Raw genomic sequence first — 23,165 nt, 5'->3', positions numbered from 1 at the left:
CCCACAACTAGAAATACACAAGTGTGTACCGGGGCTCTTGGGGAGAAAAAGGACAAATAAAATCTTTAAAAAAAAAAAAGAAGTGCAGTTGTTTGTGTATTGACTTTTTATCCAGTTACTTTGCTAAGGTCTCTTGTTAATTTTTATAGTTAGTCTCTAGCTGTTTTTGGATTTTCTAAGCATACAAACTGGCCATCTGTGAATGACAATTTTATTTCTCTCATTTTAAATCCTTGTAACTCTCCTTCTCTCTCTGTTTTGTTTTTTTTTTTTTTGGCCTTATTGCTTTGGTTGACATCACCACTAGTGTAGAAATAGAAATATTGATAGTGGACATCCTTGTCTTATTCCCAATTTCCAGGGAAAAGCTTTCAGTATTCCACAATTAAGTATGATGTTTTCTAGGGATTTTTTTTTTTGTAGATACTATTTAGCAAATAAAGAAATTACCTTCTATTTCTAGTTTATTTAGTGTTTGTCATGAATAGGTGTTGAATTTTATCAGATTTTTTCTGCGTTTATTGAGGTGATCATATATTTTTCCTTTATTAATGTGGTAAATTACATTGATATTTGAATGTTAAACAAAACTTGCATTACTGAAAAAAACACAGATTGGTCATGATGTATTATCCTGTGACTATATAGTTGAATTTTTTTTTGTCTATGTTCATGAGACATACTGCCTTTTTTTTCCCTTGTAATGTCCCTAACAGGTTTTGTTGTCATGACTATGCTGGCCTCAAAAAATGATTTGGGAAATAATACATCTTTTTCCATTAACTGGAGGAGTTTATGTAAAAGTGGCATTATTTCCTCATTAATATTTGGACGAATTCACTGATAAATCCCTCTGAACTTGTTGTTTTCTTTGGAGAAAGGTTTCAATTAAAGATTTGTTAGGGGCTGGCCCAGTGGCACAGCAGTTAAGTTGGCATGTTCTACTTCAGCGGCCCAGGGTTCGTATCCTGGGTGTGGACCTACGCACCACCTGGCCAACCATGCTGTGGCAGGCATCCCACATATAAACTAGAGGAAGCTGGGCACGGATGTTAGCTCAGGGCCAGTCTTCCTCAGCAAAAAGAGGAGGACTGGCAGCAGATATTAGCTCAGGGCTAATCTTCCTTAAATAAAAAGGATTGTTTAACAGTTACAGAGCTGTCAGATTTTCAATATCTTTTTTGATTTTTAAGGAATTCTATTTAATCTGAAATATCAAATCTGTTGGCAGATTCAGGATATTTTATTATCTTTTTAATGACCATAGAGTCTTTAATGATAACCTTTTTTAATTCCTATTATTGATAACTTGTCTTTTCTTGCTGAGAACTTATTGATTCTATTAATCTTTTCAGAGAAATTCTAGATTTTGGTGATTTTTCTCTGTTTTATATTTCTGTTATATTTCACTTCTGCTTTTATTTTTCCTGTGCCTTCTATTTTATTTAGGTTTAATTTCTTTCTGTCCCTAGTTTCTTTATATGGATGCCTAACTTAGTAAATTTTAGCATTTCTTATTTTTATTATATATATTTTAAAGCTCTAAGTTGTCCACTAAACATTACTTTAGTTATATTTCATGCTTCATTTTGTATTTCTTGTCTTCATTATAATTCAGTTAAAAATATTTTCTAATGTGTTTTCTGATTTATTCTCTTATTCATGGTTTACTTGGAATTGTATTGCCCAATTCCTAAATATTTTGGGATTTTCTAAGTATTTTATGTTACTGGTGTCTAGCTTAATTCCACTTTTGTCAGAGAACGTATTTTATTGTTCAGATAGTCTACATTCTTATTGATATTTTTTGTCTACTTATTCTATAAGTTATTGAGAGATCTGTGTTAAAATCTCTAACCTAATTGTTGATTGTAAATTATCTGCTTTTTCTTTTGAGTTCTTTAACTTTTTGCTTTATATATTTCAAGCTGTGTTATTAGATGTATACAGATTGTTGTATCTTTCTGTTGAATGGTCCTTTTTATTATAAAGTATCTCTCTTTATACTGGGATAAGGATGTACCAGCTCTCTTTTCGACAATGTTTGTATGGTTCCATTTTTTCTATCTTTTTACTTTCAGTCTTTCTGTGGACCTATATTTAAAATGTGTGACTTTGAAGTATTGTTTTATTATCTATTGTGATAATCTCTTTTAATTGGAATGTTTAGTTCATTTAAATATCACGTGATTCCTCATATATTTGGGTTAAATCTGTCATCATGCTATCATCTCATCTGTTCCTTCATCCTTTTTTCTCGTCTTCACTTCCCTGTAATCATGAAGTATTTTTATTACCCACTTTTCCTCACTTAGCTTGTCAGTCTTATGTTCTTTTCTTATTTATTTTTTTTTGAGGAAGATTAGCTCTGAGCTAACTACTGCCAGTCCTCCTCTTTTTTGCTGAGGAAGCCTGGCCCTGAGCTAACATCATGCCCATCTTCCTCTACTTTATACGTGGGACGCCTACCACAGCATGGCGTGCCGAGCGGTGCCATGTCCGCACCTGGGATCCGAACCGGCGAACCCCAGGCTGCTGAGAAGCAGAAGGTGTGAACTTAACTGCTGCGCCACCAGGCCGGCCCCTGTTCTTTTCTTATTCTTTGAGTAGTCTCTGAAGATCACAGTGTGTCTTCCTAAACTATTAGTCTATCTTAAATTAGTTCTTCATCGCTTTCTAGACAATGCAAAGACCTTACAACATCCTCTCTCACCTTTTATGCATTGTATATATTTTAATCCTACATATACTTTAAACCACCTGCAACATTATTTTTGTTGTTTTAAGTAAGCAATATTATTTGTTTTTAATCATATATTTACTCTTTACTGTTCACTTCCTCCTATATTACCATTCTTCCACTTGGAATCATTTTTCTTCTGCATGAAGAACTCCCTTTTGGTGCATATCTGCTGGTAGCAGATTCTCTTAGATTTTGATTGTCTGAAAATGTTTTAATTTTACTTTTTGGAGAATATTTTTACTGACTATAGAATTTATGTTGGCAGTTATTTTTCTTTCAACATTTAATTATGTCATTTTTTCCTCTTTGAGCTTCCTTGGTTTTTGTTGAAAAATATACTGTCAGGCTTATTGTTGCTCATATAAAGGAAGTGTCTCTTTAATTGGCTACTTTTATCTTTGATTTTCAGTAGTTTTATTGAAGTGTATCTAGATGTGCTTTTTTGTTTTTGTTTTTTGTATTTTGTGAGGTTTGTAGAACTTCTTGTGTCTATGACTTGATGTCTTTCTCTTTAGGAAGATTCTCAGCTTTTTTTTTTTTTCCAAATATTGTCTTTGCCCTACATTCTGTCCTGTTTCTGGGACTCCAATTACATATATGTTAGACTTTTCACTTGTCTTATGTATGTTTCTCATGCTGTTTTCTGTATTTTCAATCTTATTTCTCTGTGTGCTTCCATCTGGATATTTTCTATTGATCTATTTCTCATTGTACTAATCATTTCTTCTGTGGTGTCTAATTTGCTATTAAATCCATCTACTGAATTATTCAATTATTTTATCTGTTCTAGAATTTCCTTTTTTCCCTAGATTCCAATTCTCCTATGAAATTCTGTTTTCCTATATTTTCTTGAACATATTAATCATATTCATTTTAATATCTCAGTTTTATGTGGTATCTCTTTACCTTTAGATGTATCTATTAGCTTTTTTTTTCTCTCTCTTGGCATTTGGTCATTTGATCCTGTTTCTTGACGTACCTGGTAGTTTTCAAGTGAACTTTAGATTTTTGTGAATGAAAAATTGTAGAGGCTCTTGAAGTTGTGTTTTTTCCCAGACAGACTTAATTTTCTTTGCACGAGCTGATAGAATATGAGATGACACTGATCTTCTCTGGTCTATTTCTAGGCTACTTTTCATCTAGTTCATCATCATTGTGAGGTCTCAACTGAAAACTGTATAGTGTTTGTTCCAGAGTCCCTCCACTTTGGTGAGACTTGAACTCTAATGTCTGTCTCCCCAGTACCCTTGGGATTGCTGAAAAATCTGTTAACCCTTTAGCCTCCCAGCCCCTGGTGTCTAGCTATCTCATCCAGCAAACGTTCATCTTAGGAGTTGGCAAATATGGGTATTTTGGTTCATTTCTCTGTTGTTCCTTCCCTTCCAGGCTCGTGACCCCTCAAGTCCTTGGTAGTTCCAAACTCTGACTTTATCTTCCCATTCCAGTGAGATGTCCTCAGGCTGCCACGTGGGCTCTCTTTCCCTATACACTAAATCTGGAAGTGCACTGAGGAGAGAAAACACCTCCATCCCTTTGTGCGTCTCCAGAATCTTGGCCCCTTGAGTTCTGGCTGTCTTGGTTGCACTTCAGTGCTTCTAGAGAGTAGGGTTTTTGTTACAGCCTTTGTAATCTTTTCTCTTTCCCCCTTCACCAGCAGGAGGCACGGTATGGTATAAACTTCTCTCTCAAGTCTGAAATGGTAGTCCTCAAGTCACACTTTTCACATACTAATTTTAATATCTAAACATAACTGATCCAGTGGAATATATTTTTTAATTCTAAAAGCTCACAGGTTACTATGATTTTAGCTGAGAAATAGTTTACTTCTCTTTGAGTGTTGTTTTGTCTCCTTTGCCTCTTAAAATATAGACTCCTTTCTGTAAATCTTGCAAGGGACCTTACCTGTGTTTTCTTATGTCTCTGATTTATGATCTTGGGATGCACCCAACTTGGGTTAACTGTTGTCAAATAGATAATTTTATGGCAGAAAGTCTTGCTGTAGAAAATGTTTTGGGGGCTGGCCCCATGGCCTAGTGGTTAAGTTCGCTGTGCTCTGCTTCAGTGCCCCAGGTTCAGTTCCCAGACTCAGACCTATACCACTCATTGGTGGCTGTGCTTTGGTGGCAAGCCACACACAAAGTAGAGGAAGATTGGTACAGATGTTAGCTCATGGCAAATCTTCCTCAGCGAAAAAAAAGAAGAAGAAGAAGAAAAGCAAAGATATGTTTCTTTAATTTGTACTTCTTCTTTCATCAAGTTCATAGTACTGGCCCTTTCTACTTGTGTATCTTTAGGCACCCTAGATTTGCTTTTGAAATTTAATAATGTGAACATTTTCTTTGTGGATTGTTGTCTTTTTACAAACCTAAATTGATTTTTCTGTTGAAAATGACATTTGTTTAAAATGAGAATAGAGGGGCCGGCCCCATGGCTGAGTGGTTAAGTTCACGAGCTCTGCTGCAGGCGGCCCAGGGTTTTGCTGGTTCAGATCCTGGGTGTGGACATGGCACAGCTCATCAAGCCATGCTGAGGCTGCATCCCACCTGCCACAACTAGAAGGACCCACAACTAAAAATATACAAGTATGTATCAGGGGGCTTTGGGGAGAAAAAAGAAAAAAAAAAAAAAAATGAAATGAGAATAGAAATTTTTTCAAGAAATATGCCCAGCTGGGTCCCAGTTTTCTAAAGGTATTGGATACAGAGCTGATTGACTATGGCTTTAAGTTCAAAATCAATATTTGCATTTATAAAACCTTTTGAATTAACACATTGAAGGAACCATCATGGCTAGTACTGTGCCAAAGGAGAAGACTTAAAACCAATACTTCTGTCTTTATAAATAAATTCTGTGCTTCTCGGTGATGTTAGTAATGTTATGGTAGTGTTTTTATTTTCAAAAAAAAAAATCATAAAATGCTTCCTGCATGACAAATTTTGATGCCAGGGATTATAGAAAGAACTTTATACTTGTTGCATTTGGAAGTGTAACTTTTTTCCAAAACACTCTTTTACGACTTTTTCATTTTATTCCTGATTCTGGGTATTCTAGGTAGAATCAGGTGTCTGGGTACAGTGTGTTCTATACACAGTTGCAAGTACTTTCTTTTCAGAAATATGTTAACCCTTTATATAATGTATTACTTTGTGTCTTACTTCCTTTCTAGTGACATCAGTACTGATATTAGTCCAGAAACAAGTAGAAATCTAATAGTAGCAGGAACCTAGCATCCTGGCCTGTATAAATTTTCTGTCACTGAGATTTGAAAGTTCCAATGGGCCACAAAATAATAATTAAACAATAATATTTAACAAGTAATTCATTATTTGATATTGGTGTTTCAAGTTGAAATTGTAATTATTTCTTCATTATCTAGGAGAATTGATGATGTTTTCAATGGCAAGATGAAGAAGATAATGATATCAACAAACCTATGTAACTATTAATATAAAATCTTTTCATTTTGTTTTAAAATGTGCCTTTCTGTCTATTGTAATATTAGTATGGCTGGCTGTATTAGTTTTCTCTTGCTGCTGTACTTTTTATAAATGCAAGTTATCACAAGCTTAGTGGCTTAAACAATACAAATTGATGATCTTACAGCTCCGTAGGTAAGAAGTCTGACACCAGCCCAAAACCGAGTTGTCGGCAGGGCTGCATTTCTTTCTGGAGACTCTCAGGAAGAATCTTTCCTGCTCAGTTGGGTTATTGGTAGAGTCGACTCTTCGAGTTGTAGGACCAGGACCCAGATTCTCGTTTTCTTTCTGTTTGTAATCTGGGAGCCTTTCTTGGCTTCTAGAGGCTGACACATTCCTTGAGTCCTGGCCTGCTTCTTCCGTGTTCAAAGCCAGCGCTTTGGGGTTTTGTTCTCCTCTTGGCATATCTCTCTGACCCATTCTTCTTCATTTATCTGTCACTTTTAAAGACTCATATGATTAGATTGGGCCCACCTGCACATTCCAGTTAATTTCCCCGTTTCAAGATCTTTAGCCTTAATCATATCTGTAAAGTCCCCTTTGCTATGTGAGGGGACGTATTCCCATTTTCCTGGGATTGGAATGTGTGCATCTTTGGGAAGCTATTATTCTGCCTACCATACTGGCTAACCTATAATGTTTCATATTGAAAAAACAAAAACCAAAAAATTACAGTGTGAGAACCTGACTCAGGAAAAATTGAAAACTGGTCCAGCTTCCTTATTCTTTATTCTGATAAACTCTCCTTATTTTGGCCTCAGGCTAGAGATAGGTGTCACTACTTCTAATTCTGATCCAAAGAACCAGGTTAATCGGAATTACTGTTTTGGTTTTTATCCTTCTTTGGTGGGAAGAAATCAAATGTTTTGGTTTTACAACTTTTTTAGAGGCTATAGTGGAAATAAAAGCAAGCAATAATAATAATAGCCTAGGTTTATCAGGTACTCATATGTGTCAGGTACAGTGTTAAATGCTATGACTTCATTTTCTCATTCAATCCATTCACCAGCTCTATGAGGTAGGTAGTGTTATTATTCCCTATTACAGGTGAGGAAACTATGCTTCAAAGTTGGGTAGCTTGCTCAGGGTTTGGCTAGTAAGTGGTATTGCTAGGATCCAAACCCAAATCTTTTTTTTTTTTTTAAGATTTTTTTTGAATTTTTTTCCTTTTTCTCCCCAAAGCCCTCCGGTACATAGTTGTATATTCTTCGTTGTGGGTCCTTCTAGTTGTGGCATGTGGGATGCTGCCTCAGCATTGTTTGATGAGCAGTGCCATGTCCGCGCCCAGGATTTGAACCAACGAAACACTGGGCCGCCTGTAGCGGAGCGCGCGAACTCAACCACTCGGCCACGGGGCCAGCCCCAACCCAAATCTTTTTGATGTTTGACCCATTCTCTTTACCAACTTACTGTACTGTCTCTATTTTGTGATAGCATATAATATGACTGCTTTTATTAAGTTCTTATACATGTTCACATGGGAAATTGGCTACATAAAATCATTGTCTTAGTGAGCGAGTGCATTTTGTCCTTAATTTCATTTTTGTTCATACAGGTGAAAAACCATACAAGTGTCAAATTTGCAATCAATCTTTCAGAATTAAGAAAACTTTAACGAAACACCTGGTTATCCATTCCGATGCCCGACCTTTCAACTGTCAGCACTGTAATGCAACATTTAAGCGGAAAGACAAGCTGAAATACCACATTGACCACGTGCATGGCATAAAATCTCCTGACGATCCTCTTAGTACTTCTGAGGAAAAACTGGTATCCTTGCCAGTAGAGTACTCATCTGATGACAAAATCTTTCAAACAGAATCAAAACAATACATGGACCAGCCCAAAGTTTACCAGTCGGAAGCCAAGACTATGTTACAGAACGTGTCTGCCGAAGTGTGTGTTCCAGTAACGTTGGTCCCAGTTCAGATGCCTGATGCTCAGAGCGACCTGGTGCGCCATACCACCACACTTCCACCCTCTTCTCATGAGATCTTGTCGTCACCACCGCAATCAACGGATTATCCACGAGCAGCTGATCTTGCGTTTCTGGAAAAATATACTCTTACTCCTCAGCCTGCAAATATAGTTCATCCAGTCCGACCTGAACAAATGCTTGATCCTAGAGAACAGTCTTATCTTGGAACACTATTGGGCCTTGATAACACTACTGCTGTACAAAATATTTCTAATAATGAGCATCATTCATGAGTAAATCTAAACATTCCACAGACTTTTTTGATGGTTATGTGCTAATGGTAGCCTAGAGCTGATGGCTTTTAAATTAGTAGAGCTGCTGTTTTTTCATTTTCTCTCATTTCTCAAGTCCTCAGAACTATTTCAAATCAAGAAAAATATGTATTTCTGTTTACTGAACAGATGAATATTTGGACACATTTTGCGGTATAATATTTGAAGTGAACATTTTTAAAGATTAGTGCTAATTTTTAATGGTTTCTCAAACTTTTCAAAATTATCAGCTGTTGACATTCTGGGTTTTCTTTTTTTCAAAATCATCAGTGTAAATTTTAGTCTTTAATCCTTTTCCTCTTTGCTTTCTTCCCCATCTTCCAAACATTTAAGGACCATGTGCCCTTTAAGAAAGAAAATAAGAGCATACTGATAATTGCAGCTGTTCCTTATCTTAAGATTCATTATTATTTCTTCTAGATTCTTTTACATTGAAATTAGGAATTTGAATTTATAAGACAGCCTTGGATATTTCTGTTTTTTTTAATCTGGCCATAATTTCAAGCTATCATTTTCCTTTTTCTTTGGACAAACTCCAAGCCAGAAAGCTAACTAATGTAAGATTAGCTTGTTAAATGTAGAATTGAAATAATTATCCAAATGATTGGTTTTTGCCCATGCTTCAAATATTATGAATAAGAAATGCAAATATAGATCTAGGCATTAAATTACACAAGTTGAAAATGTGTTAAAAGCAAACTATGACAGTTTTAACTAGCTATCTCTCAAGATAAGTTCACCTTTTGTATTTTGCCATTTATTTCAGAAACATTAACAACATGTCACAGCATATATCTTCATCTCACTAACGGAGGGGCACTTGTAACTAATTAATGAAATTTAATTAACAAGCTACTTTTGGTCTCATTTACCTTGGCTAACTGAAACTCTGGGAAACAGAACCTAGATTATTCATATATAATTGCTAGAAAAGGTGCCAAACAAATTATAAAATTTGTGTCTAGCTGAACTTAATGTTGTTTACTTTAATTAAAGGGAACCACTACTTGTATACAGATTTACATGTAATCCAGATCTTTATTTTTGCTTTTTACATAAGCCTAATGTCTAATTATCCTTGATTTTTATTTTTGTATGAGGCAAAAGTTGAGGACTTGTTGAAAGGAAATAGCAGTTACAGCAGAACCTCACTGATTAAAATTAATTGAGGAGAAAGTCAAAATTATAAAATACCTTTAAAGATGTGCACTTTCCATATTTTCAAGTCAATTTAAACTTAAACTAGGATAATTTCCTAGTAGAGCTGCTTGAAGGATTAGAATAGGCAGGGTTGATTTATTATTAGCATGTCATTTGTATGTAAACTACTGGAAAATAGCAATTTTAAGAGTTTTCTATTTCCGTTTTGTTTACACTCCTAATTGCTTTAAGCACTTTTTTTGTGTAAACTGTAAAGTCTGGCCCAGCCATTGTGAAAAAAATTCACAAATAAAATAATGAAGTTTTAGTGAATAAAATTTAACCACTTATTGGGAAACTTGTTTGCTGAAGCACTTAAGAAATTAAGGTACTCTACAGGAGCATTCACCATACTAGTGGAAATAAAACAAAAGAAAATGTTGAGAACTGAGGCAGTTAACCAAAGTAGCATAATAATAAAACCAACCTGAGTTTTGCCTCATTTATCAAGGTTTGGTTGTAATTATCCTAGGACCAGTAGCTATAATTAATGTATTAATTTTTCTTTTTAAAGAATTACTACTTTTGTGTGGAAATGTTATATCTGGGGTACTTTCATGATTGAACTTGACTATATGAGGTACTATTAGTCTGTTAGTCTTTCAAATTGACTTTTAAAAATACGTATCTTTATGATTTTTATCATAAAGACCAATGAGACTTTTAACTAAAAATTTACTATAATGAGAAGAAATCATACATGAAAATGTACCCTGCCTTACATGTAAGCCAATGTAGTCAAGTTTGGACTTATAAAAAGGCAAATGGTATATATGTGTATGTGTATGGTATATTATATGTTTGGTAGCAGAAAAAGAGGGTGTTGCATTTTCACATTGAAAAGAATACTTTGCTTCGCAGGTATTGACGTTAGGGTTCCTTTAATAATAATCTCTAATGCTTTAAATATGTGATTTGATGGTAGGAATTGGTTTACAGTAGAGAACTTTTCTGGAATACATCTCATATAAAGTGAAATATAATTATATTTACTTATTATTGTACATAACTTAAACTTGAATAGTGGTTGACTGTTGCATAAATTGCTTTTACAGTTATCTCACGTAAACCTCGTAGCCGGCTCTGGACTAGAACGGACGTGCTGTATCCCCGTCTTAGAGAGGGAGTCTGGGGGGAAGATAAAGGACTCAGTGCGGCTCGCATCCTCGGGGGCGGAGCTGCCCTTAGGGAGAGAACACCACCTTAGTGAGTGCTTCCTTGTGCCAGGCGCGAGGCAGCACTCTCGTGTCATTTTACACAGTCCCGGAGGCAGGTAGTGTGATACTTATGAAGAAATCGTCTCAGCGAGGGTGAACACACAAAAACATCTGCTGCCTCTAATTTCCCGATTAGAATATAAGAAATTTTTAAATTGTGAAAACCTCATAGATTTGGGCAAACTGAATGTATATATAAGTTTTTGAAGTTGGCACAAAAAAATATGAAGTGAGGCCTACTCTTTTCAGTTAACCTGTTTGTAATATTTGATTTGGAGTATTTTGGACAAATGTTCCATTACACTCTAAAATCTATTATTTCTGCAGCTATACTTAAAATTTTGAATCTTGCAACTAAGTTTAGCCTCATTCAGAATTTTTTATTTTATGAGCATAATTTATTGTTTTAAATTAATTTTTTAGCTGATAGCAGTTAGCACTTAATATGTAAATTGAATAATTTATCAAGTGTAGAAACTTGTTAACCTAATCAGTTTTTACGTAACTACACCAAAGATTTTTAGTAGGTATTAAATAGTTTAAAAGAATTTAAATTCTTTGTTGTTTGAATACATATTTGTCCAAAGAAGCACAGTTGAAGTCCTAGGATTGTGGATTTTTACAAAAATCGTTAGTTTGAATACTAAAATTAAGTATTGTTTATGTTATATGTATAAAAATAAGAACAGAAGAAAATACTCTGGGAATAGTCATACTGACAAACCAATTACAAGTAAGAATACTCAGTTTTTCTCAGTTTAATTAATTGAATGTTATCTTTTATGTGGACACTATTAAATGGTAAATAAGCTTATTTTTTACACTACTCTATTAAAATAATTTTGCCTTAGAATTTTTTTTAAGACACATTGAAGTTGTTTTTGTGAGAAACCCTACCTATTTTTTGCAGCCTAAAATACCATTTTAAGGTTAGGGTTTGTTCTTGATGCCAGCAAGATTTAACCAACAACAGTAAAGGTAGCGACTTTTCCATACTTTTGAGTAATTTAGTCGTTTATTGCCGGGAGAAGAGAAGTATCAGGAAGAGGGTTTTAAACTGGTGCTTTATTTGAGTAACTTCCCTTTAAGTGATGGTAGGTCGTGCGATAGGTACGCTAATAATTTTCTGTCAACCTTAAAAGTGTCAAAACATCTTTGCAGAGTGACTATAAACTGTTAGTTAAGGGCTAATAAGTAATTAAATATCATTCATTGCTTTTGAGTCTATAATTGCAAATAAATTAAAAACACAGTTAAACTGGTATGTTTCTAAGTTTGAGTTTTCTTTCTACCAGATCATTCTAACATGTCGTTGACGAAAAGTCCGATGTGGAGCATTAGCTCTTTGACAGTGTCCTTTGACATAAACCCAGTCTCTTCTGGATTGAATGCTTTGTGCCTTTTCAATGTGTTGTAGTTGCTTAGAGTTGATTCTGCTGGCTAGACTGTACTGGTTAATAAACGATTTTGATTTTTTTGTTGTTGTTATGGGTCTTATGTTTGTGTGGCCTGCTGGTCAGGCAACACTTTTTTTTTAGGTTGATTTGTGTTTATGTAGGGCAATTGGCACTAAGTACTCATGTGAACATTGTTTTTGTTAAAAATCTCTATTGTGGCCTTTATTGTTACCGTGAAGCCACTCCTGGGCCTGTCTCTAGAGGTTTATTAGAGGAATCTGGCAAATAAAATGAGTCGTGTGTCTGCCTCTGTCTCCTCCTCTCACCACTCCCCCCTTTTATTTTTGATAATCAGTCCCCATAACCACGCAGCTCTACACCGATGGCTCCTTATTTCAGTTTGCCTAAAGCTGAGCAAGAGGTGGTAGTTTGAGATGAGGTTCCCTTTAGGAGCAGCAACATCCCAGCCAAGGTACAACTTGAGTTGGTGAACTCAGGAAAAATTACGACTTTCCAAGTCATATTTGGATTATTCTAAGATTTCAGTGCCAAATTTAAAATGACTGAAAATGTATTCTTTGCTGTGGAGCAAGTAGCATTTCTAAAACTTCAAATGGTATTATGGTAAATGTTACTTGCTATTAGAGTGAATAATGGATAATGTGAGAATAATTTTCTAAACAGTTTCTAGGAACTATAGACAATTCTTAGATCCTCCCCTTTCTTTTGCACATTCCTCTCTTGGTAAAATCTATAGTGGCTTTTTTTGGGGGGGATCTCCCCCTTGTTTCTTCTAAAGTTATCTTTTATTTTATTATGATATACTTTTATCATAGAATATCAGCATGCTTTCCGCTCTTCCTCTCTGAAAGTAGCATTAGTAAGATAGAAGTAATAGGATTAGGTTGTGTGGAAGATGAGAGAAAGATGATTTTGGTAGAGCGAGTGCCTATGTTTTGTTTACTCTACTCTTCATGTTTCAACTTGCCGTGTATTAATCTTAAATCTATGACTCTTGAAAAATCCCCAAATGATTTAAACTTAGCCTCTGCAGCCACGTCCATAAAGAGAAGTTAAGAATTGTATTCAGAGAATAGAGGTTATACAAAGATGGACATACCTTTTTTTTTCCCCCCAAATTCTTAGGTACAGAAGTAATTTCAGTGTTTGCGTTACTGTTGGAGATTCTAAAGCATTTCTTGAATGAAGAGCATGTACACTTCTCATTGTTATTGCACCTCTTTGCTTGATATTCCTGCTTGCGTAAAGTGTACTGTGGTGTAATTACAAAATTTTTATTCCTTCCAACAATTGGATTTTTCTCATCCCTATATATAACACTGTATTACAATTCATGAATGTGGCTGCCAAAAAATGAGTACGGAGGGGGGCGTTTAGCTGCTCGACGTTGTGAAGTGAATGTTCTGGTTAAGGGGATTTATGATGTACATTGAAATGGAAATGCTTTTGAACTTGGTTTTCAGTCTCAAATCATAATTTTTTGTTTTTAAGGACACTTTTAAAAGCAATTACAAAGAAAAATCTAAAATATCAAAATTCATTATTTTGTCAACTGTGTGTAAAGTATCTTGTGAGTTTTATAGATATTTTGGCTGTCTCGTGTTTCTTAAGTACAAATGTCTTTATAGAAAAATTCATTTCTCTGTGAAGAGTAGGAAGTATATTGTATACTGAACTAGTTCTTTGTGTTATTTTGATATTTAAAATAAATATAAAGTTCTTTGGTCCTAATAAAGCATATCTAGGTTTTATTGAACACATTTACCAGCATAGGAACGCAGTATTCTGCATGCCTCCTTAAAAATTGAATACAGGGGCCGACCTGGTAGGATAGTGGTTAAGTTCGCACACTCTGCTTTGGTGGCCTGGGATTTGTGGGTTCAGATCCCAGGCATGGGCCTACATACCGCTCACCAAGCTGTGCTGTGGCAGCATCCCACATACAAAATAGAGGAAGTTTGGCAGAGATGTTAGCTCAGCAACAATCTTCCTCAAGCAAAACGAGGGAGATTGGCAATATTAGCTCAGGGCCAGTCTTCCTCACAAAAAAAAATTAAAATTTGCAAAGATCATGAACAAATGGAAAACCAAGTGTCTTGGGGCACATTTATTTAAGTTTTATTTATTTCTCATAAGCTAGATACTATTTTGAAATATATATTAAATGTATAACTCATTAAACTATTTAATGACTTTTAAATGGTTAATATAAATTCAAATATTAATAGTGACTATTGTCCATGAAGTAGTCATATGCTGTTTTTTGGAGAAAAGTGAAGTGTAGCAAAAGTCCATTAATGAGTTGTTCCATATTATAGTGAGAAGGACCACTCTTACCTCGACTCCTACCCCATTCCCAAAACTATACATTCCGGTCTGTTGCTGGTTTAGGCAGAAACTATGTTATAGGATGGTACCCCAACCTTGCAAGCTGTTGTCTCCTTCTGGCACCATAACTGAGCCTTCCACAGGCAGCTGCTTCTGAGTATTAGAAGACTAGTAAATTCTATGGACACGAGCCCATTTCTGCAAAATAAATCCCATTGGAGGCAATGTTGTGTGGGATACTTAATTATCTATTGCTGTGTAACAAATTATACCAAATTTTATGGATTAAAACAATAGACATTACCTCGCAGTTTCTGTAGGTCCGGGATCCAGGCGTGGCTTAGCTGAGTGGTTCTGGCTCAGGATCTCTCAGGAGGTTGAAGTCAAACTGTTCATCAGAGCTGCAGTCGCCAGAAGCTTGAGTGGAGAAGGCTTTACCTCCAAGCTCACTTGGAGGGCTGCCGGCCTCAGCTCCTCACCAGATGGCCTCGCTACTGGGCTGCTAGTGATAAACAGCTGGCTTCCCCTCAAGAAAAAAAAAAAAAAGAGTGAGAATATACCCAGGATTTAAGTTGCAGACTTTTTATAACCTAATCTAGGAAGTGATATTGTATGACTTCTTTGATTGTGAATGACTAAGTCCATACCCCTCAAGGGACACAAATTAAACTTCCCTTCTTGAAGAGAGGAGTAGTAAAGAATTTGGGGACATATTTTGAGAATCATCACAGACTCATTGGTTCTAGATAAAGCATTCTATAAGTCCATAGATAGTGGGGCAGGTACAGCAATCTATACCCAGAAAATGCATCTATCCCAGAGAGAAAAATACCACCTCTTCCATGCTGGAAAGGGTTACAAGTGACCAACATGCCACAGGTTGCTCGTTGGTCCCACTGAGAATGAGTCATACTGGGCGTCAGCATTGGCCTCTGTTAGCAGACTGGGCACTCAGCAGTGGTACGTCACATCAGCCTTGAGAAGGGGGAGACTGTGTTTAAGATCTTTCGTAGCCTCCAGCCCTGCTGCCATGGCCACTTTGCACATGGGTGAACTAAGCAAGGAATGGGGTCCCTGAAGAAAGAGGCTGATGTCCAACAGGCCAAAGGTTTTCTTGTTTACCCGATTTTTGAGTTCCTTCTTTGCCACGTCTGCTTTCGGATGGGTATTTACATAGGACACAAGTTTCTTCCTATACCTATGTTGAGAGCCCCTGTTACATACCTCTTTGCCCCACACCTGATCGTCACCAATTTTCCATTTTGGTTTTCCCAAAGCTTTGACCAGCTGGCCAACCCGTTAGCCATTGCCCATAAATCAGCATAGAGCTTTCCCTTAGGTCATGCCTTCTTCCTTATGAAGTGGACTACTAGCTGTACCATCCAAAATTCTGCTCATTGAGAGTGCTTCCCATCTATCCTTGAGGGAAGGCTGTAATGTAGCTGTGTTCACATCTGGCCCACCATACAGGTCCATCCATAAACCAGGCTTTTTATTCCTTTATGCAGTGGTCATAAGGAAATCCCTAATTTTCCCAAGGTGTAGTTTGAGAGAGGGGCAGCAAAATGGCAGTAGGAGATATTACAGGAATCTGAGTCATCTGTGCAGCTGACTTGTGAATTCCTGGCCTGCCCAAGCCCTCGGCTTGTATATGCCACTTTTATTTGATAATGGACTGTTGCTTGTCACATTCCGTTTTATGGTTCTTTGGATTAGACCCCTAGTCAGCAAACTTCTTTGTAAAGGGACAGATGCTGAATATTATAGGCTTTGCAGGCCATCTGATTTCTGTCACAACTATTCAACTCTGCCATTGTATTATGAAAGCAGTCATAGATAATAGGTAAATGGGTGGGTGTAGCTGCGTTCCAATAAAACTTTATTTGCAACAAAACAGCCTATGAGTGTTTTGGCCCTCAAGACATAGTTTGCTGATTCCTGAATTAGATAATTGTTGATGACGGGCAGTTGATGACGGGTCACACATCCTATGATCAGGCATTCAGTCTCTACCAGGACCCAACAGCTAAACTAGGAGCTGCTTTTCAAATGGTGGATGCTTGTCTGCAGAGGAAGGCAAAGCCTTATTCCCAAGCCTGGAATTTTGTGCTGTGATGCTTCTCTTGAAACTTTCTGGGGCTTCTATTCCACGCCTCTGATTCTCCGATTGCCATGGACACTTGAGTCTTTTAGGCTATATGGCATAAGCAGCAGGGCAGCACACATGCTCTGGGCCCCACCAAAATATGTCAGTCTTACAGGTTACTAGGTAAATGGATTGGAGAGACATACCCTTAATAAGGTATGTGTTGCCTCCAAAGTCTAAAGAGGCCTTCCCTCCAAATGGTACAAAGTACAGCAAGTTAGAAGGGATACCATGACATTTCTCAGACCCTTGGCTCCTTGAAAACTTTATCAATGTGGCAGAACCCTGAACTTTGTCACGCTTTCTCTCCTACTTTCTGGCTTACGTTTGTTTTCCTACTGGCATCTGGAATGCTTGCTGCTGTTAGAGAGGCAACTCACCATGGACCCTGAAGCCCTGTGCATTCTGCTGGTTGCGCCAAGAATGCAAGGCCCTGACTAATCTTACCCAGGTCATTTCTCAGGATTGTGTCTGCAGCCAGCAGTCTTGAAGGATGAGGTGAAGTCTCCTTGCCCAAACATGGTTTATGAAAGTGGTTGAATCTCCAGTTCAGTGTTCTCCTCTTGTGATGCAACCCACTGGGTGGCCAGGCATCCAACATGGGCCCTTTCTATTGCCCCCATGAAACTTGGGGAGCAGGGGAAATCAATGTGAATGAATATGCTGACATTCTGGCTACTGCTTTTTCCATGAGTAATAAAGTCGTTAGTCTTTGACCCTGGAGAATTGTATCTTCTGCCCGCATTTATGAAACTGGCAAGCTAGGTGGGGTGGAATCTCAGACCCTCACAATTCTTGACAGCTATTTCTTGCTCATCAGATTTCGTTAGCAAATGTCATCAATATAGTGAACGAGTGTGATATTTTGAGAGACATCAGGAAGATCCCAGTGCCTCTGGACAATATTACAGCTTAGGCAGGAGACTTGATCAGCCCTGAGGCCAGACAGTAATGCTGTGGTATTGCCGCACTACATACATACAAACGGCTCCAGTTTTTCCATACTAGATGAATGGGGAGAAACTAGAAAAATACATTCGCCAGGTCAGTAGTTGCATACCAGCCAGCGAAGGTGTGTTGATTTGTATATAAAGATAACACAGCTGAAACTGCAGCAGTAATTGACATCATCACCTAATTGACATAATTAATCTACCGTCATTCTCCAGGACAAATCTGGCTTTTGCACTGACCAACCAACCAACTGTGCGAGGTAAGTGGGTAGATGGATGTAATCACTTTTCCTACGTCTCTCAGTAATCTCAGAATTGGAGGGGTGGGGAAGAGGGCATTTTCAGGGTCTCCCACTTGACCCTTTCTATCATAATAGCCCTCACTTCTTGAATCTGGGAACCAGTGTGAGAATCCTGTTGTTAAGTATTCCTATTTTGTATCCTGGAACTGGATGGATCCCACTGGACACTCGGTGAGACAGATTCAGCCCTGGACGTCATGTATCACCTGATCTCCAGATCTCCAGAAGCTCTCACTATGGCTGGTGATCCACGATGGCATTTCAGGTTTCTGGAGTGTAGCAGAAAGGCAGAGCCATTATCTAATAACCCCTGGGAGGTCTGATTATTCCCCTGCCTCTAATCCATAGTCACATTGGTAAATGACTGCAGTTCCCTCTGGGGAAAGTTTGCAGGAAGATTTATGGTACGTATTTGTATTCATGTTGCAGAATCCTTTCTAATAGGGCCAAGACTTTTCTTGGTCAAGGGGATTTAGGTCTGGGAACTAGGCAAGAAGCAATATCTACAACATTGCCCTCAGGTTTCTGCTTTGCAGATCTAGAATTTTTTCCACTATACAACTACCAAAATAATTGGCAATTATTGAAAATACCAGAGCATTATAAATCTGACACTTTGGAAGCTACAGGAAATCAACTTGGTGATGCAGCTACTAAGCAGGGAGCTTTAAAAACTTATCCAGCCTCAAGAATGCCCACTGCTCTCTGTTAACCCTGCTAACCCAGGGAAAGATTTCCCTCTACAGGCTCAAGAAATCACCATAGAAGAAGAGAAACAAAAATGGCAACAAAAAAGGGGAATTTTTCACCATGCCACACACATGCAGTTTAGACCTGGTAAAATCTATAGTACCTGTTGGAGTACAATTGCTGTTACTCCAACATGTATGTCATTTAACTCATTGGGCACCTGAAAAGATGATTTTATGGGGAAAACAGTGTTTTTGGAAACTCTCTCCCACAGTGGCTCATAAAGCATATGCTTGTTGTACTATCTGTCCTAAATATAATCCCAGGAAAACACTGCATGAGTCACAAGGTCACTTTCCCCTTCCTAAGGGACCCTTTGAGGATGGCAATTGAACTTTGTTCAAATGCCACCATCTCAAGGATATAAATGGATCTTAATAGTGATTTGTCTGTTTTCACATTGGGTTGAGGCCTTTCCTTGCAGAAGAGCAATGGCTTTAACAGTAGGTAAATTATTATTAAAAAGGGTAATTCCTGTTTGGGGAATTCCTATTGAATTACACAGTGACCAGCGAACTCATTTCACTGGATGAATAATTAAATCCATTTGTGATATTTGGCCTATAATGCAGCACTTTCACAATGCTTATCATCCCCAGTCCTTGGGATAAATAGAAAGAACTAAGGACACTATCAAAACTCAATTGGCAAAACTTTCAGAAGCATTTAATCTCTCGTGGCCAAAAGCCCTTCTGCTGGTACTTCTCAGTCTTAGATCTACACATTTTGGTAAACATCAGCTGTCTCCTTTTGAAATAATAACAGGACGGTCTATGCAATTAGATGAGGGAATGTATGAACCAACTTTGCTCAAGGGAGATATAATACATTGTTGTCAGGGTCTTACTAAGACACTTAAAAGAAATGAGAAATTGGTAGCTGATTACTTTCACAGTGAGCTCCTGGGAGATGAAGACCTTAAGGATCATGGACCACATCCTGGAGAATTTGTTTATTGGAAGAGGCATCAAATAAAAGACTCTTTATAATCCCATTGGAAAGGAACACATCAGGTACTTTTAACCAATCCATGTGCTGTGAAATTAAAAGGCATAAACTCATGGATTCACATTTCTCATTTTAAAAAGGTCCCTCCTGAATAGATTTCAACTCCTGTTTCAGTCACCTAACTTCGACTGACCAAGACAAATATCTTCAAACCAGGTTGAGAAGAAGATGGCATCTGTTTAGACAGCTGTCCCAAGACTCAGGACCAGGCCTGTATTTCCAACCTAATGTCTCCTCATATAAACCCCTGTAATGCATAAACTATATGCCTACTTTATAATTGCAGTTCTTTACTCGCTGTTGTAAGACTGGCATGCAGGCAAGAATGACGATTGCTTAATGACTTGAGATGGTCAAGTGATCTTATAATTCTGGATGAATTTCTTTTCCTGAGGAAGACTATGCCTAAAACTCGTTCTTCTAAACTTATTACCATTGTTACTATATCTGTTCTATAATTGTTATAAACAATGTAATCATAAGAAGTCATATAAGAGCCCATGTACAATGTCTGTGCAATAATCTAAAAATACTTGCCAAATTACATAGCCTATGAAATGCCTCTCCTGTCAATATATACCTCCATGCTTGTATACCAACTTCTGCAAATTAAAATAAAGCCAAGGGACTTGATGGACCCAGGGCAGGAAGCAACCACCCTAGCTTTGAGGGAACCACTTTGATCATCAATGCTTTCTGTGGAAAGATTATTGATCAAAAGGAGAAAATGATGTAAGAAAAATTTAAAATGCTAAAGTGTATGAAGTAGCTATTCTAGTTTAAATCTGATTTGACCTGATTTTTAACCAGACCAGCCTGTTTTACAGCCTGACAAACATATATTGTACATCTGCTTTAACCCACTATCTCAAAACAAAGGATGCACTCTTTGAAGACAGAAATGAATGCCTCCCTTCCTCTGACATCAATACCAGTACTCTTTAAGATGTTTTTCTTCCCCAAAACCAGGGTCAAGTTGACCTGCTGAGTATGTGTTAAACTGCAGCAAAATATCTCCTTGTAACTTTGAAAAAAAAAATGTATCCCTGTCATGCTTGATGTATGTTCTTTGTTCTGAAATGGTATTATAATCATGCTGCAAACCACACTTCTCCAGAATGCTTTCTCCCTTTTGTGGAGACTGCCTCCTCAGCTCAAGTAAAATTCACCTTCTCCCTCCCATCTGGAGAATGGTTATTGGTTATTTGTGGGGACAACAGTAATAGATAAGCTACACTCATTATTATTAGATAACTACAATTAAAATAAAAACCAAGAAATTATTTGTCAGGGGCATTGCCTATCAAAACCATCACTTATGAATTATTGGGAATCTCAAGTTTCACTTGTTTATCTGGTTTTGCTCCCTGTATCCCTAGGTAAGGATCAGCATGCAAAATTACTGAATCCCTGCTGTGGTCAGTCACTGAAATAAGCATGTTCTTCCAAGCTATAAATTTAATTTTCTTTATTTTTCTCCCATTCAGCCCCAGGAAACCGCGAAAGGAAAGCTAATAAATATAATTCTGGGTGGAGTCTATTGAATGAGAAGAATTACCTAACCAATTTTTGCGTACTTAACGGTTTTGCCTAACGTTGTCCGGGGCAACGGCAGTGATTGCTGCAATTATCGTGGAAATGCCGTTCATCTCTTCCCTTCCTCACAGCCTGCTGACAAAAATCAAAAGGCGAATTTCAATTCTAAAGCACAGGTTTCAGAGAGCCGCCAGGATTCCGCCTCCTCCGCGGAGAGCGACTGGCGGCGGATGCAATCATTTAAATGAAGCCCTGGCATCCCATTGGCCAAGGGCTGCTGCCCAGTGATTGGCCCTGCGAGGAGGTGGGCGGGGCCCTGGCGCGCCCATTGGTGGAGGCGGGAAGTTTAAACGGAGGAGAAGGGCCGCACTTGTTTTGCTCCTCTTTTGAGTCTGCGAGCTTGTGGGCGTTGCTTCCTCTTGCCTAGGGTGTGGGCGACGGGAAAAGAAAGGGGGCATTCGCCCCCAGGACCTGCACAGCTGCCCGGGGGAAGCAGTCGGCGTTCCTCCGCGTCCCCGCTCCGGAGCAGCCTGGTGGGAGCCGCCCTGAGGTCGGGGGAGAACCCAGCGCTGCCATGGCGACCCGGCGTGGGGGGCGAAGGTGCTGGCGGGTGAGCCCCCCGGAGCCCAGGCCGCCGGCGGGGCTGCGGGACCCCGCGGCCCAGGAGGAGGCGGCTGCCCCGCCGGTGCTGTCGCTCAGCCACTTCTGCAGGTCGCCTTTCCTATGCTTCGGGGACGTCCGCCTGGGAGCCTCGCGGACGCTGCCTCTGGCCCTGGACAACCCGAACGAGGAGGTGGCCGAGGTGCAGGTGGCGCACTTCCCCGCCGCCGAGCGCGGCTTCAGCGTCTCGCCGCGCTCCTGGGTGCTGCAGGTGGGTCGGGGCCGGGAGCCCGGGGCGCGCATCCTCCCCCGCCGTCTGAACCGCCCCTCCTAGGACGGGTGCGGCCGGAGAGAAGGGACCAGAAGGGAGACCCTTAGGGAGTCGAGTCAACTCCATCTCACGGATCTGGCGGGTCCAGTCCGATATATATGGAAGGCTGGGGTATGCGGTCAGTGGGGCGGAGACAGCGCGCGTGCACGTAGCATCAGGAGAAGCACTGAGATAGATTTCTATTCAATCAATAAGCGATTTTAATAGAATTCAGGGGTTGCGACAGACTCTTGCGGTTCTAAAGTAACGGGCGGCACTTTTAAAATGAATCCTCTTACTCTCCTGTCTGTCTTTCTGGCCAGCCCTGGTGGTCTAGTGGTTACGATTCTTTGCTCTCACTGCCTCAGCTCGGGTTCCTTTCCGCGGTCAGGGAATCACACCACCCGTCTGTTGTCATCCTGTGGCGGCTGCCTGTGGCTGTGACGCTGAAAGCTCTGCCACCGAGATTGGTGGACCGTTTCAGCGGGGCTTCCAGACTTAAGGCAGACTAGGAAGAAGGACCTGGCCACCCACTTGGGAAGAAGTTAGCCATGGAAACCCTATAATTCGAAGCAGAGCATTGTCTGATACAGAGCTGGAAGGAGAGAGGCTCTGCTCTCCACAGGGTTGCTAGGGGTTGGAATCCGCTCCTGGGCACTAACTCTGCAACAAATCTATTTTTAAGATTGCCAGGGGTACTTTGGTTAGAGCAGCTTTTAAAAATATTTTTATTGCTTCCTATCAGTCACCTTGTTATGCATTTTAGTTTCTGTAAGTATCGGGGAAACTGACTCCAGGTAGAGTCAGGGTAACTACGTATTCTGCTGAAATAGTAAGCTTTGTTTTGGCTAAATATCTATAGCAAAAAAAGCAAAATCACCTTTTCAGGGCTATTTTCAACAAGGATGTGTGCTTTGATAAGCACACT

The 23,165-nt window shown here is 38.8% G+C and overlaps 2 protein-coding genes across 3 annotated transcripts in view; both read left to right on the top strand.

The window, feature by feature from the left end:
* The window catches only part of ZBTB41 (zinc finger and BTB domain containing 41), a 41,651-nt gene extending 29,288 nt beyond the window's left edge, over positions 1-12,363 (top strand). For both annotated transcript variants that reach the window (XM_070255833.1, XM_001492621.6), the window contains exon 11: positions 7,775-12,363. In XM_070255833.1, coding sequence (XP_070111934.1) covers positions 7,775-8,430 — 656 coding nt within the window. In that variant the 3' untranslated portion in view covers positions 8,431-12,363. The remainder of the gene's footprint in view (positions 1-7,774) is intronic.
* Positions 12,364-21,661: 9,298 nt separating this feature from the next.
* ASPM (assembly factor for spindle microtubules) overlaps positions 21,662-23,165 on the top strand; it is a 50,747-nt gene continuing 49,243 nt past the window's right edge. Inside the window, exon 1 of the mRNA XM_005608034.4 lies at positions 21,662-22,198. Coding sequence (XP_005608091.2) covers positions 21,902-22,198 — 297 coding nt within the window. The 5' untranslated portion in view covers positions 21,662-21,901. The remainder of the gene's footprint in view (positions 22,199-23,165) is intronic.

Source organism: Equus caballus, chromosome 30, assembly GCF_041296265.1.
Source record: "Equus caballus isolate H_3958 breed thoroughbred chromosome 30, TB-T2T, whole genome shotgun sequence".
NCBI lineage: Eukaryota > Metazoa > Chordata > Mammalia > Perissodactyla > Equidae > Equus > Equus caballus.
Note: the sequence above shows the minus strand (reverse complement) of the source record. Positions and strands in the feature narration are given on the sequence as shown.